Source organism: Rhinatrema bivittatum, chromosome 10 (assembly GCF_901001135.1).
Source record: "Rhinatrema bivittatum chromosome 10, aRhiBiv1.1, whole genome shotgun sequence".
Lineage (NCBI taxonomy): Eukaryota > Metazoa > Chordata > Amphibia > Gymnophiona > Rhinatrematidae > Rhinatrema > Rhinatrema bivittatum.
Genome location: NC_042624.1, coordinates 63,203,650 through 63,218,890, shown reverse-complemented (window position 1 = coordinate 63,218,890; position 15,241 = coordinate 63,203,650). Strand labels below are relative to the sequence as shown.

General features: G+C 42.1%; 1 protein-coding gene across 10 annotated transcripts in view; it reads right to left on the bottom strand.

Annotated features, from left to right (window-relative positions):
• The window catches only part of CACNA1E (calcium voltage-gated channel subunit alpha1 E), a 735,423-nt gene that overhangs the window by 163,975 nt on the left and 556,207 nt on the right, over positions 1-15,241 (bottom strand). For all 10 annotated transcript variants that reach the window (XR_003858904.1, XR_003858905.1, XM_029617785.1 and 7 more), the window contains exon 21: positions 6,790-7,392. Coding sequence is in view for 8 of the 10 variants with exons in the window: in XM_029617785.1 (XP_029473645.1) it covers positions 6,790-7,392 (603 nt within the window). In the remaining 2 variants the exon portion in view is untranslated. The remainder of the gene's footprint in view (positions 1-6,789; positions 7,393-15,241) is intronic.

Here is a 15,241-nt window from a genome sequence, read left to right as displayed (position 1 = left end):
ATATATTTTTTGCCTATAGTAACTATGTTATGCTAGGCGAGTTATAAATTTAACATAAAATATAAACATGGACAAAGACACAAACAATTATAAGTACATGACAAAACAAATATCCAGGTCTCAGTACAAAAGTGAAAAATACCTTTTTGCATTTTATTCCCCAAAGAATACCTAAAGGGAAAAAAAATACTAGACAAAATGTAAGAAATTTAAATTTAAAAAATGAACCAAATAACCCCCATCAAACAGGAGAAAATCCTCTTGGAGCGTAAAGGGAACGGAGCAAAGGACTGGAGGGGACAGTAAGCAGATGAACTGAAATCAAGTTCTGACTTCTAAAACTTTAAGCTTGAGAAGATGCTGGGGAAGCATACTCCAGGTTCCACGATGCCACTGGTATGAATTCATCAAAGACACTCACCTTTGGAGAATGGATGGTGGCCTCATGATATGAAAGGGCTACCAGTAATCAAGGGCTTCCTGGCCGCATCCACCTTTGAGGGGGCATGGAATTCAAACCACCATTACATACATATGCTGGCAGTGATGGACAGTGACATTCATAATGCAGAGATAGAAGAAAGGAAACCATATGCTATGGAAGCTGAAATATTACGAATCGGTCTAGGAACGATGCAGTGTGCATTCAGAGAAAAAAAAGGAAGAAAGGGACAAGAGAGACTGTCACTGCAATGTGGGTGTCGTCTGTAACTTTGGAGCAGGATGTAGTGCAGTACGAGTGTTGGCTGTGGTGTAGTATAAATGCTGACGTCACATGGAAGGAGAAGGTGCAGTGTGAATGCTAGCTGTAACCTGGGAGGAGGATGTGGTGCAGTGCAAGTGTTGGCTGTAACCTGGGAGGAAGATGTGTGCATTGCAAGTGTTGGCTGTAACCTGTGGACAGGATGTGGTGCAGTGTGAACGTTGGCTGTAACCTGGGAGGAGGATGTGTGCAGTGTGAACATTGGCTGTAACCTGGGAGGAGGATGTGGTGCAGTGTGAATGTTGGCTGTAATCTTGGAAGAGGATGTGGTACAGTGCGAGAGTTGGCTGTAACCTGGGAGGAGGATGTGGTACAGTGCGCGTGTTGGCTGTTTCCTGGGAGGAGGATGTGGTGCAGTGCAAGTGTTGGCTGTAACCTGTGGACAGGATGTGGTGCAGTGTGAACGTTGGCTGTAACCTGGGAGGAGGATGTGGTGCAGTGCAAGTGTTGGCTATAACCTGGGAGGAGGATGTGGTGCAGTGTGAACATTGGCTGTAACCTGGGAAGAGGATGTGGTGCAGTGTGAGTGTTGGCTATAACCTGGGAGAAGGATGTTGCAGTGCAAGCGCTGGCTGTAACCTGGGAGAAGGATGTGTGCAGTCCGAGCACTGGCTGTAACCTGGGAGGAGAATGTGGTGCAGTGTGAGTGTTGGTTGTAACCTGGGAGAAGGATGTTGCAGTGCAAGCGCTGGCTGTAACCTGGGAAAAGGATGTAGTGCAGTGCGAGTGTTGCCTGTAACTGGGGAGGAGGTGGTGCAGTGCAAGCGCTGGCTGTAACTGGGGAGGAGGTGGTGCAGTGCAAGCGCTGGCTGTAACCTGGAAGAAGGATGTGTGCAGTCCGAGCACTGGCTGTAACCTGGGAGGAGAATGTGGTGCAGTGCGAGTGTTGCCTGTAACTGGGGAGGAGGTGGTGCAGTGCAAGCGCTGGCTGTAACCTGGGAAAAGGATGTAGTGCAGTGCGAGTGTTGCCTGTAACTGGGGAGGAGGTGGTGCAGTGCAAGCGCTGGCTGTAACCTGGGAAAAGGATGTAGTGCAGTGCGAGTGTTGCCTGTAACTGGGGAGGAGGTGGTGCAGTGCAAGCGCTGGCTGTAACTGGGGAGGAGGTGGTGCAGTGCAAGCGCTGGCTGTAACCTGGAAGAAGGATGTGTGCAGTCCGAGCACTGGCTGTAACTTGGGAGGAGAATGTGGTGCAGTGCGAGTGTTGGTTGTAACCTGGGAGGAGGATGTGGTGCAGTGCAAGCGCTGGCTGTAACCTGGGAAAAGGATGTGGTGCAGTGCGAGTGTTGCCTGTAACTGGGGAGGAGGTGGTGCAGTGCAAGCACTGGCTGTAACTTGGGAGGAGAATGTGGTGCAGTGCGAGTGTTGGTTGTAACCTGGGAGGAGGATGTGGTGCAGTGCAAGCGCTGGCTATAACCTGGGAGAAGGATGTTGCAGTGCAAGCGCTGGCTGTAACCTGGGAAAAGGATGTGGTGCAGTGCGAGTGTTGCCTGTAACTGGGGAGAAGGATGTTGCAGTGCAAGCGCTGGCTGTAACCTGGGAGAAGGATGTGTGCAGTCCGAGCACTGGCTGTAACCTGGGAGAAGAATGTGGTGCAGTGCGAGTGTTGGTTGTAACCTGGGAGGAGGATGTGCTGCAGTGCTGGTGCTGGCTGTAACTGGGGAGGAAATGAGTGTCATTCTAAACACAGCATTCTGTACTGAGAAGGCTGGAATTCAGGAACTACACAAATTCGTGCTGCTATATTGTACTTGTCATGTTTTACAAAGCAAATCATGTTGATAATTGCTATAGCATTCAAGTATGCCAATAATGCCATTAAAGAAAGAACAGTAAAGAGGACATAGTCTCCCAGAAAAATCTGAAAAATAAAACTAATCATATGCCCTCTCTGACCCTGCCTCTTATTCTCCCTTTTGCTTGTAAAGCTCATCTCCAATGGAGGCTGAGCTCTTTTTGTTGCCAAAAAATAGTAATTATTTTTGTTTCTAACTATGCGTCAAAACACTTTAAAAAATGGGCTGTTGCCATTCTCCTGGTGCAATATTCGATGTGAAAATACAGGTCATCTGTAAGGTTTGGTGGTTTGTCTGTGTATTTATAAAAGTACGTATCACTCTTAAAATGAAAGCCAGGAGCCAGGGATGTGCAAGTCTAAAATACAGACTGCAAATCTTACTATTTATCTTATTTAGTCATGTAAATGCATGCAAGAAAAAGTAATATATATTATAAATGCTTCAAAGAAAATCAAGCAAAATGAGAGTAGCCCAGAAAACAATATTATAACAGATACACGCTTGAGGGTAGATTTACTAAGCTGCGGTAAGGCTTTACCATGTGCTAAATGCTTACCACAGAAATAATGCTCGGAAATTCAAATTCCATACATTATCCGCCCACGAAAAAAACTGGGTGCAAAGCAGATATGTAAATGCATGGAAATCCATGCAAATCAGGATATATACATATATTTATGCTAAGCAAATATTGCGGCTTGTGGTGAACTCAGCAAGCAGCGATATTTAAATGAAAATATGCCACACTGCCAAGAAGTGTAGCTAACTTTCCCCAGGACCATCGGGACAATAACACAGGTTGTGATGCACCCGGACTGCTTCCTGAAAAGGGCTGTGTGGCCCATTACTTCCCCCCCCTCCCCCCATTCCTCATAAGTGGTAAAATCAGTGGGGGTCATGCGATAGGGACACAGGTGTTTGAGGCCGGCCAGCACCATTTTGACCTGGAGCCCTAGAGGAGAGCATTGGGCACCACCAGCCAGCAGGGAAATTAAGATAATGGTTAAAGGAGCCGGGAAAGCGGGTGATTGGGGGGGGAGAGGAGATCTGGGGCAAGGAGATAAATTTTAAAATTCCAGATGGGTAGGGTTTGGCAGCAGGGGCAGAGAGGGCACCAAGGCAGAGCATTTAACATTTTTTTTTAAAGAAAATGTTAACAAATGTGGCCACCTCAGGGTGCAACAGGGCATGGGAGAAGGTGTCTCCTTAGACCTCCACAGATTTTGCCACTACCACGGGGGACGTCTGCAGGCCGCACAGGGCCCTTTAAAAGATGGCAGCTCTGGAATGTGGGGCTGTAATCATGCAGGTTCACTTCACCGTGGTATTTTACCCCACTGTTTTACCACTAGGAAAAATCCCATGGGACTTACTAAGCTGCCATACTGAATACGGCTGGTTAGTAAAAATCCTGTGGTATATTTCTCTTTGGGGAAAATACCACGACTTAGTAAATCTACTCCTTAGATTGTAAGCCCTCTAGGAAAAGGGATAAACCTAACGTACCTGAATGTAATCTGCTTTGAAGTGGCTGACCAGTCATGAAAGGCAGAATACAAATAAAAACATTTAATTACAATTAAAAATAGTTTCCTAAACTTGTTAAATCAATCCAGTTGTCCTGACGGTTTTCACCTGCCTTATACCATAAAAATGACTTAGTAGTGCATTAGGTCTGCACTATCACCCCGCAATCTCTAGACTTACCATGTATCACCAGATTAGACATTTTGAGGAAAAGTCGAGCAAAAAAAAAGGGGAGAAAAGCCAGCAATACAACTTGCTCATGTAACCCACTTATCTGGGGAGAAAAAATGGCTTCTTCTGCCACTAGAGGCTCCGAGTCCTGGCTGAAACTGGTACCAAGGACAGAGCTTGCTGTAGGAATGTTGCTCCTTCCTCTGTGACATTTTACCTTCCTTCTCTGGTCAAATACTCATTTTAGCAAGCCTCATGATTTCCGTCCCAGCTGGAGTGGCGTGCTGGGAGTGGGAAATGCAGCTGCTGGAGTTCCTCTACTCTGCGATTTCAAGACTCGAGAAATGTTATGGGCATGGCAACCTTGTACATCTGTTTCCAAAGTGGTAGAAAGGAATGACTTACAGTGCAGAAGCAAAATTAAGACAATTCCAGGGTTTTGACAATGTCCGGTATGGTCCTGGTCGTATTAAGTTTCTTTCCTGGTAGCAGGATCCCACGTATTTTGCCTCTGTAACTGTTGTTTCCCCAAGGAGTTTCCTGTTCATTCTTTTGTGGGCTGTCTTTAATTTTTCTGTAGTTTTGGGAATGTGAATCTCTTCTATCTGTGCGTTTTATCCAGTACAGGAGGAAATCATTCCCGTTTATTTTCCTCCAGTGTTGAACTGCATGCAGAGTTTGGCTTCTTGGAATTTATATGTCAGTCTTTAGCTGCACATTTATTTTTCTAATTTGTGTTCATTTATTCTGCATTTGGTGAGAGTTTATTACAGATTTGGGTGACTTTATGGAATATGATTTAAGTCTGATTAACTCGTTTCAAAGTATTTCACATTCCAAAGATGGGACCATCCATTCTCCTCATATTATCTGCTCATCTGGAGCAACAGAAGTTGCTGAAGAGTACCCAGTACACAAAAGGAATCCCTGAGGAAACTGACCAGGAGCTCTGAGAGCCAACTGCAGCAAAACCCTTGTAGCCTATGCTACAAGTTAGTAAGGTCTAGGAGATACACTACGGTTCATCGTTCCAAAGAAGTTGTAAATATTCAAATAAACCTACTTTTTAACTCTGCAAGGAGTCTGCAGAACTGAATGCATAAGAAGGGACAATTAAGCGGTATCCATTAGAGATCTGCAGTCGTTTGCAACAAAATAGGAAATAAAGACAATATTTCCTATTTCACTGCATTTCAGGAAGCAAAAAAAAAAAAAAGATAGGAAAACTCATGAAATTTCGTGTGGTTTTGCTAGTGGTTTTTTTTTCAGGAAGTGTAAACCTAAAAAAAACCCTACCCCAAAATCTGCCTCAACCCTTCAAATTTAATTAAATATAAAGCCCCCCACTCTCCCAACCCACCCAAGATTCACACAAAGTCCCTGGTGGTCCAGCAGGGGGGCCTGGAAGTGATCTCCACTGGACCACCAGGGACTTTGCGAGAGTCTTGGGGGGGGGGCTTTATATTTAATTAAATTTGAAGGGCTTGGGTGGGTTTTGGGATGGTATTTTTTTAATGAAATTTTGACAAAAAAATTTTTTGACAAAAGAAAATTTGCTGCAGTTGGCTCTCAGAGCTCCTGGTCAGTTTCCTCAGGGATTGCTTTTGTGTACTGGGTACTCTTCAGCCCACCACCAAACCGAAATGGCCCACCCCCAATCCAAAAATGAAATAGACATGAAAAAAAAAACTATACACACCTCTAGTATCCATAACGTCATCAAATGTTTCATCTGAAGAAAACAGTGTGACTTCCCTCTGTGTTGCTGATAAACAGTATAATAAACTATCCCATTGATGCCACAGAAAGTGTCAGTTTGAAGAAGAACTGTGATCTGTTATTTTTGTGAATAAAATTATTTTATTTCTTAACAGATTCATCCATAAAGTGGCCTTCACCTTTGGACTAGCAAGTTGTCTGATCAGTTATTTTCTGAGACGGTTAGTTTAATTAAAAACTAAACCCTCAGAAGAAGAAAGGGTTTTGTTGATAGTCTACTCGTGGTCGCTACAGAAACAATGTCTTAGCGTGACTAGTTGGAACTCTGGTTGGTGAACTGTGACAACAGAATAGACCCTGAGCTAGCCACAATTTTAAACTACTGCATCTTTAAGTCCAAGGATTGAATGCCCAGAAACGTCAGTAAGGGAAGAAGATGCCGCTAAAAAATATTCAAGCAAAAACCCCTCTAGAAGGCAATGTAGGATTTTTGTTCCAAGGGTTCACTTTAAGAATTAGACAAAAATACTGCAGTCCTATTTTTATAAGGTTTAGCTTCTATAGGATTTTATGTTCAAATTCTTCTTTTCTGAAATTACAAATAATTAAATTCCTACAGAAATATTTCAAATGCTGCAAGTAAGCATATCTATAAGGTCTTTATACTTTTATTTGCCTGAAATATAAATCTGACCTTTGGTGCTAACTATTTACAAAACTACCCAGCAGTATGTTGCATGTTTTCCGTTGATTCATTCTGAACCTTCATGTAAAGAGACCTCCTACACTTTCCTAAGCAGGCCCTCATATTACCTGGGGGATAATTTAGGTTGTTCATCCTGTTTCTCTTTCTCCTCAGCCAGCGCCTCCGTCTCTTCATTTTTCTTTTCTTCTCCATCTTGCCCTCTTTCCAGTGGGCTCAGGTCATCCAGACCTCTTTCTTGGCTCGCTGAGGTACTGTCTGGAGTCCCTGCAGCTTCTCTGCCTCCAGCTCTTGATCTCCTGTGCCGACTACGTCTCTGACTATATCTCCGACGTACTGCTTCATCAACTCCCCCACCCTCTTGTTCACGTGCACCATAGCTCCCGTGATGGGTTTTATGACGCCAGTGATCCCTCTTTGGTTGAGTGGTTGGACTTCTTTGTACATCAGTAGTACCCTCTGAAGGGTTAGGTCCCAAGATATCTTCTTGGCTTTCCTCCTGCAGGGTCTCTGGTTTTTCTCGTTGTTCTCCTCCCTCTTCCAGTATGGAACCATCACTGGTTTTCATCTTACGATAGATGCTGGAATGAGGATTCAGTGCTGCGGGTTCTTCCTTCTCAATAGCCTCTTGACTGGACATCTGTCTGTGTCTTCTTAACTGGCTAGTGCGCTGCTCCCACACAGACATTGTGTGTCTTTTCCTCCTCTCCTTCCTAGGATAAAGGATCAAGTTCAATTATCACATAGATAGCTTAATAGAAAAAACATGCACATATATGCCTACATGCAACTCTGTACACATCTCACCTACAAAATTCAAGCACCCACACACTTATATCTACATACAATCAAATGATGCATCCACCCATATCCACACACGTATCTGTGGCACATGTCTACACTTACATACATAAACATACTTTAGAAAAGCATGCCTACTTTAGGAATGCATGCATACACATTCATCCAAAAATACAAGCATTTTGAAAGTATTTTATCTCTAAAAACTTCAGAAATACTTCCAAAATGAAAAAGTTAGTATAATCCTTCCAAAAACTGACATTATTTCTTATAAAATAAGACATTTTTAATCAATTTAACCTATAAAAGAAATGCAAATACTTCCAAGTTTAAATAGATACAAATTTTAAATTTCAATATGAATAAAAATAAATGCCTTTGAATAACTACATACAAAGATATGTCCATCAACATGTCCACAAACCAAAACACATATGCAGATATAGTTTCATAGCACAACATGGACATACTAACAGATAGCTACAAAACAAAGTGCCTACAAGTAAACATATAATGGTATGTTCACAAATGTACATATTCAAAATACAAACATATAATCATAAATACAAATGTATATTTTGCAGGCATAAATTTCTACGTGAAAGCACATGTATGTGCATTTTATATTAAAAAATCTATCTAAGATTGCACTGTTATAAAGTTGGTGTCGGTCACACAAGACCATAGGTCCATCAGATTCAATCCTCTTACTAACTTGCAGATCCAGAGAAGCCTAAAATTATGCAATCCAGTAGCTAATCTTATCCCAGATATGGCAATCAGCAGAAATCCTAGGATATCAACAGGTTTCTTTTCTTACCAATGCATTACACTTTGCTTATAACTTTTATAGAGGCCTACGCAATAAAGCTTAGCATGCATGATAAGGGCTATTTGCGTATGTTATAAACAGGCCTTATCATGCATACTTAAGCAGTCTGAAAAACGTTAGTGCAACACACTAAAATTAGCATCTTGTAAAAGTAAATGAAGCAATGTCACATGCAAATGAGCCTTGAACATGTGCGTGGTAAATAGCCATTCAGTAATCAATCAGTGGGACTGAAAATGTAACACCTGTCTCGGACAAGTTGTTCACATTTTTACCGTGTACACTAAGGCCCAAAACTGTACTTCTCTGTATCCAAATCCACTGTGCAAACAGGTCCAAAAAGAATGGGGCTCAGTGGAACAGGAAATCCCTCGTGCTATCACTTTCATTTTCGACTGGTTAGCATGGCTGATGTCAAAGAATCCTTTCTTCCAATCTCTCAGTTTCTTTTTTTTTAGATTTGCATAGCATTTTTATCCAAAATACATTAACAATAATCACAAGGCAGATCCAACAAGAAGTCAAGTTTAAAAAATGAAGGCACTGGATCAAGAAGAAGAACACAAATGATGGGAACAAAGAAGATTATTTAAACATAGACGTAAAGGTGGCTGAGTGGATGGAATTAGCTTGTTCTCGAGTAGAGGTCTAGAAACTGTAAAGCATGAAGCTGGTACTTAAAGCAGGGCATTTGAAAGAGAGAATCTTTTGAGAAACTGAGTTGGGAGTCAAAGATAGACTAGATCAGGGAATTGCAAATTATCAGGAAAGGACCAAAGGAGAAGGTGATAGGGGCAAACTGAAAATGTGATCTTAGATGAACTATGAGCTACTGAAGGCAGTGTGAGAGAAGGAATGGGCATAGTGGAAAAAAAAATGCGGGTAGGGATAAGTCAGGAATGCTCATGCAAGAGAGGACAGAAAGATGATCTACAATGAGAAGGGGCAGGGAAGAAGAAGAAGGTGAAGGAGAGAGCTAGGGGGAGAGAAATAAAGCACCATTCTAATCTGCCTCCATTCCAACTTATATAGTATCTGCTTCTCTTGCAGTAAAAAGAGGAAGTAAGCAAGAAAAGGAGAAGAGGAGACAACAGCAATAGCATGATCAGGAGAGACTCTCCTTCTGTACTTCCCACAGTGCACGCCACACAGCAGAAATAGAATAAATGTGTGTAAGGGTGTCCCCAAAGTATCCCTTACTATATACATCAGAGTCTTCATAGACCCCGAATGGGTGAGATCTGAGGGAGTAAGAGTGGGTTGTGTCTTTAACGAAACTCATGAGTCCACTTAGGCTCGGGTTCTGTTTCTTCTATCTCCTGTCCTGAGAGGGTGGTTGGAACCCAAGGGTGGAGTTCCCAGGTCCTAAGATTTGAGAGATTTTCTTGGCATTCAAAGAAGACCTTGAGAGTGGAAAGGACCAAGGGGTGATCAAGAGGAAGAGTGTGTTCCGTCCTCCTCATATTCTGTGGAGAATGCCTAAGAGTTCTGATGAATGGATTTGTGGCTGGAGTCAGCCTGAGGATGGCCAGATTGGGACATTTACTTTCAGTGTTGCTGTTGAAGCAAGTTGTCAACAGAGACTCATCTGAAGTCTCCTTGCAAGAAGAATTTCCAGTTTTCCTGCTGTGAAGGAGACTGCATCCAGCCTGCAGGTACCATTTGGGGAAGCGCCTGAGGCCAGTCCCTTTCAAAGGGTGCCTACTGCCAGGGAGAGCAAATTTACCAGTGACTGTGTCTGTGATTATTAGATTTTCTTTTCTGTATTCAAGTGCACTATTCCAAAGTGTACCTGCTGTGAATTTATATCTGTAATCAAGTTAACCAGCAAAAGGATTATTTTTGAACAGTTGCGGACTGTGAGCAGCTGTTTTTTGTTTTTTTTTAATTGGATAATAGCAGCAGACCTCTAGAGAGCTTAAGGGCCTTAAAAAACTATCCCCCCCCCCCCCGGTTGGGAAAAGAACCCAAGAACATGGGTCAGAATACGGAGCCCCTATGCACAATGAGAGGATGGGACAGGGGTTACAGATGTAATCCAATCTTGATCTCCAGTTTGTCTTTTGCACCTTTGTGGTAAGTCTCCTCGAGGGCAACAATGCTCAAACCGGCCTTTAAATCCCCAGAGCAGGCAAGTTTTCAGGTTAACCAGTGTATGTCAAGACAAACCAACCCGGAGTGTTAAAGCCTTCATGGCTACCTCTGATGTCCGGTAACATAAATATCGACACTCGCCACCCCTTTGACTGTAATCGCTCATTGAATTATGTACCATTTTAATATAAATTCTTTTGTTTTCCATTTTTTTTGTTTTGATATATTACACGGTGTGTTAAGAAGAAGCATGTTGTTCATTGTGGTTAACCAGTGTATGTGACACATTTCTAAAGATATCCAACCAAGACCTCCAGTGCATACTGGAAACCATTACAAAATTTATCAAATTCATCCTGATACACAACTACTTCAGTTTATTATGAGTGCTGCCATAGGCACCAGGATGGCATCACAGCATGCCGACATTTCTGTGGCAGAACTGTAAGAAATATTGTTGAATAAACATCAGACTAGGCCCTCAAAATATTACCAGCAAACTTATGATTTGGACAGAGGACAAAGACATCCTCGAACAATTTCACAACTCCATTAGTACATGCCATCCTTCAATCAGATGCAAACTGGACTACTAAAAAAAAAAAAAAATTTCCATTTTGAATATTGCAGTTTCTATAAACAATGGACACCTACCAATATCTGATAACAGGAAACCAACTGACAAATGCAGTTACCTTCACTGTCCCAGCTTCCACTCCTCACATATAATAAAGCCCATGATTCACAGATCCACATGATATCACTGTATATGCTCGGATACAAAAGACAGGGATGAATTCCTCAAAGTCCTGACTAAATCCTTAAACAAAAAGTCTATAACCCAAAAATCATCTCCAGGACAAATCTACCACAGAGAGAATAACGCTTGTAGTTTACTACAACCCAAAGATGGAAAAACTAAGAAAAATTCTAAAAGGCCTACAGCCACCTCTCATGGAGGATGAGTCACTGAAAGAAAAATTCGCTGATCCACCAGTACTGGCCTTCGGGCAACCACCTAATCAGAAGTAAAAATTAGTCAAAACCAAGCTTCTAAGAGAAACTCAGGAACAAAGTAAAATAGCACCTGTCCCTGCAATGTACCACGCTACAAGCTACGCCAGTACTTACTACAGGACCCCACGATCATGCGCATGGGAAAAACCATTCAACCTAAGGAGATCAGTCTCCAGCTCCTCCTCTAATATTGTGCAAATCACTCTAACCAGAACATGTGAAGAAGCATGCTACACTGGTGAGACAGGCCAGGCAATAAAGTCAAGAGTCAATTCACACTGACACAAGATCAAACACCACAGAGAAGATCAGGCTCACACCTCTGCTGGGGAGCACTTTTCGGGACGAGACCGCTACATCAGGATAATCAAAAGATCATTTAAAACAATCCTGAAACTCAAGACTTCTCAAGTTAAATGAACAGAACTGGCACGAAAGGATTCAAGGACATAGGTTTATCATCTCCTTATGAGCCATAAAATTATAGTGCCTGCCACCTTCCTTTCACTCATCAACCCCTTCACCCGTTTCCCCTTTACACTACCCCACTGGGTAGTGGGGGAGTGATTAATGGGTGATCAGAAGGTGACAGACTGTATAATAATTTACAGTACATAATGAGGTAAGTAACCTAAGTCTTTGTTGAGACCCTTCTTGTCAGTTCCAAAGTTTCTGATCATTTTAGCTTCAAAAGTGATAGATTCCTGCATTGTTTTAAAATTTCCTTTAATTATCCTGACCATAAGATTATTCATACTTATCAGCGAGCCAGTTTATAGTCCAATCTATAACCTTAGGGCCCACCTCTAGGCCGCTGCGTTTGTTAATGAGCCTCCAGTGTACAACAGTGGTGAAGGTGTTACTGAAATCTAATTGCACCACATCAAGCATTCTCCCATATTCAGTCAAATAAATTAATCGGATTTGCATCGGTGTGATGTATGTAAGTGTTTGCCCAAGCATGAACAGAACAAGTGGGTAACACAATATAGAGGATAACTTTCAAACATGTTTGCATTACTGGATTTGTGGGCGTATGAGGACACCTGGAGATCTATGCTAGTATTTTTTAAACAGTGCAGCGGGTTACTGCACAGTTTATAAAATACAGCTTAGTTCAGCTCTGACAGTACATGCATATGTCTCAGTACACACAAATATCTGCAACGCATTGAAAGCATATATTTTCTCGGTCTATTTTATAAACATACATACGTATATTTTAGATGCGTAAAATCCCGATTTATACGTGGAAGTAGGTATATTTTAAAATAAGCATGAGCACTTGAAATCACCAGTTTTCCAATACCCCGCCAGTTCATTTAGACTGTCTCCGGGTCACTGAAACCCTCCCTAGTACTTCAGCCTGAATCCCCCCAGTTCACCCAGACCTCCCATCCGAAAACTACAAACAACAAATGAGTCTGATATCAATCGTACAAGCAGGTGTACAATTACGTGAATTGTCCAATGTATTCACATAAATCTCTTACAAAACAGCAACTTGCGCGCGTTCCTCATGGCCCTGCTCTGGAACATCTCTAGACCACCCCTTTTTCTTGTGCAGGTAACTGCGCGTGAAACCGACAATACACGTGCACTTTTGATGTTTTTAAAATAGCGTGTATGCAAATACAGGCTACTTATACATGTATATGCTAATTTCCTGCGCGTGATCTCTTTGAAAATGTACTGAATAGTATAGAAGGGTAATATTAGAAGGGGGACGGGACAGGAAGGGAGAATTATAAAGGAGGGAAATCTACCAAGAAGAGAGAGGAGCAGCAGAAAGTATGGAAAGTAAGGAAGTAGCATCAGAAGAGGACAGCAAAAATGGAAGGGGACAGGAATCTAAAAGGGCAAGTGGGAAGAGGAGAGACATAAGGAAGTAAAAAGAGAAAAGAAAAGAGAATCAGAAGAGGGAAACAAGAGAAGAATAACGCTAGAAAGATTTAGAAAATCAGGCAAACGCCATTGGAGGAATGCCTAATGACCAAGAAGAGGGAAAGCCTACAATTACAGAGAAGATGTGAAAATTCAAGGCTGATTTCAAAAGCCCCATGCGGACCAAAGCCGGGAAATACACGCGCGAGCCGAGTGGATTTTAAAAAGCACTCGAGTACGCGCATATCTCCCCGTACATGCACAAACCCAAAACTTTTTAAAAGGGGCGGGGAGTGGGCGTGGTTTGGGTGGGACATGGGCATTCCGGGAAGTTCCTTTGAAATGTGCGTGCCAGGGGCCCCTACCACGTAACTTTGCTTCTGCTAAGTATTAAGATTAAAAAAAAACTAAGCGAGTCAGCGGGGTTTTATGGATCAGGGTTTAAAGGGTAAAAGGGATGCTAAATAACAGGGGGGGGGAGGGGGTTAGGAAATCCGATCCTTTAACTGGGCAAACTGGGAGCAGAGCCCGCATTTGTGAGCACATGCGCGCCTCCATATAAAATTGTGCACACGTGTACACGCATGCATCGATTTTATATCATGCGTGCGTATGTTACAAAATGGCCACGAGTCTGGGCACGAGCCGGCATACTCTCATACATGTACACTAGTGTGGCTGTTTGAAAGCTACCGTCTTATTGAGCAGAGGGGAGGACAGGCTGGAGAAGTTTATACAACAAATATGAGCGGGAAACTCAGCAAAATAAACTAAAAAGTGAAATAAAGCTTCCATAAAAAAAAAAAAAAAAAAAAGAAGGAACTTCACGCCTACAGCCTCCACCTGAGTCAGTAAGTACAACTCTAATAAGCTGATGTGGCATGTGCAAATGCCGACTAGGAAACTGGCAGAATGAACCTAAAGTTTGCAGCCAGAGAACAGAATGGAAGACGTAAATGGAATCTCCCTGGGAGCTGCACTTCCTATGCAGCCTTCCATCGTCTGGCAGACTGGAGAAGGTAATTTCAGATCCAGATTATACTTTAAGATTGAACTCTGAAAGTGCCTGCTAGGAATATGCATTCATTTGAAATGAAAATGGAAAACAGAACAAATCAGCCCATTTTCATTTCTTATCACACAATTAGCTTTGGCCTCCAAAAAAACAAAACTGCAGTGTTTTGTTTTGAGCACAGAATTGTAAATAGTGTGCATTATTTGCAATACTTTGCCAAAAATAAATAAAACAAAAGTGAAAAAAAAAATAGAAGCCCCAAAAATAAAATATGAAAAGACTCCACACACAAATCAAAAAATGAAAATAGAGATTACATTTTTGGCCATACACACCCCTAGTGCCTGTACTGTTTTGGAGGAAGGGAAGCATCACCTTGGAGTGGCAAGAATTTATCCTGTAGCTGGATCCTGCCTTCCAGGCAATATGCTATCCTCTCACACTGAAGATGTGACTCGAGAGATGTGTGCCCAAGAGGATAAGGTTAGGATGGCTCTTATTGGTGATCTGATCATTAATTCTGTTTGATCATTATTCTATTTGTTCCAGCATTATTGTTAGTTCTATTGTTACCTGTTTTATTGTTCAACTGTTCTATGTAAAGCCCACTACTCTTTTTGGGCATTTAAAAGTTGTATGTAAACCGGATTGATTTGTAGTTCCTACAAGAACTTCGGTCTATAAAAATTAAAAATAAATAAATATAAATAAATTAAGACTGCAGATAGCTGGATGGCTGGTAACTTGCCTGTCTGGTGCATGGGTAGTGAACTTCAGATATCATTTAAATAGGATTTTAAAGAGTGCTGGGGGGGAGTCAGCCGTCAGCGTACATGATGATACCAATGTCTTAAGAAGGTGCAGGATGCCAAAGTTAGGCTTCCAACAGGAGATCAAAGTCCAGAACCTCTCATTTCCA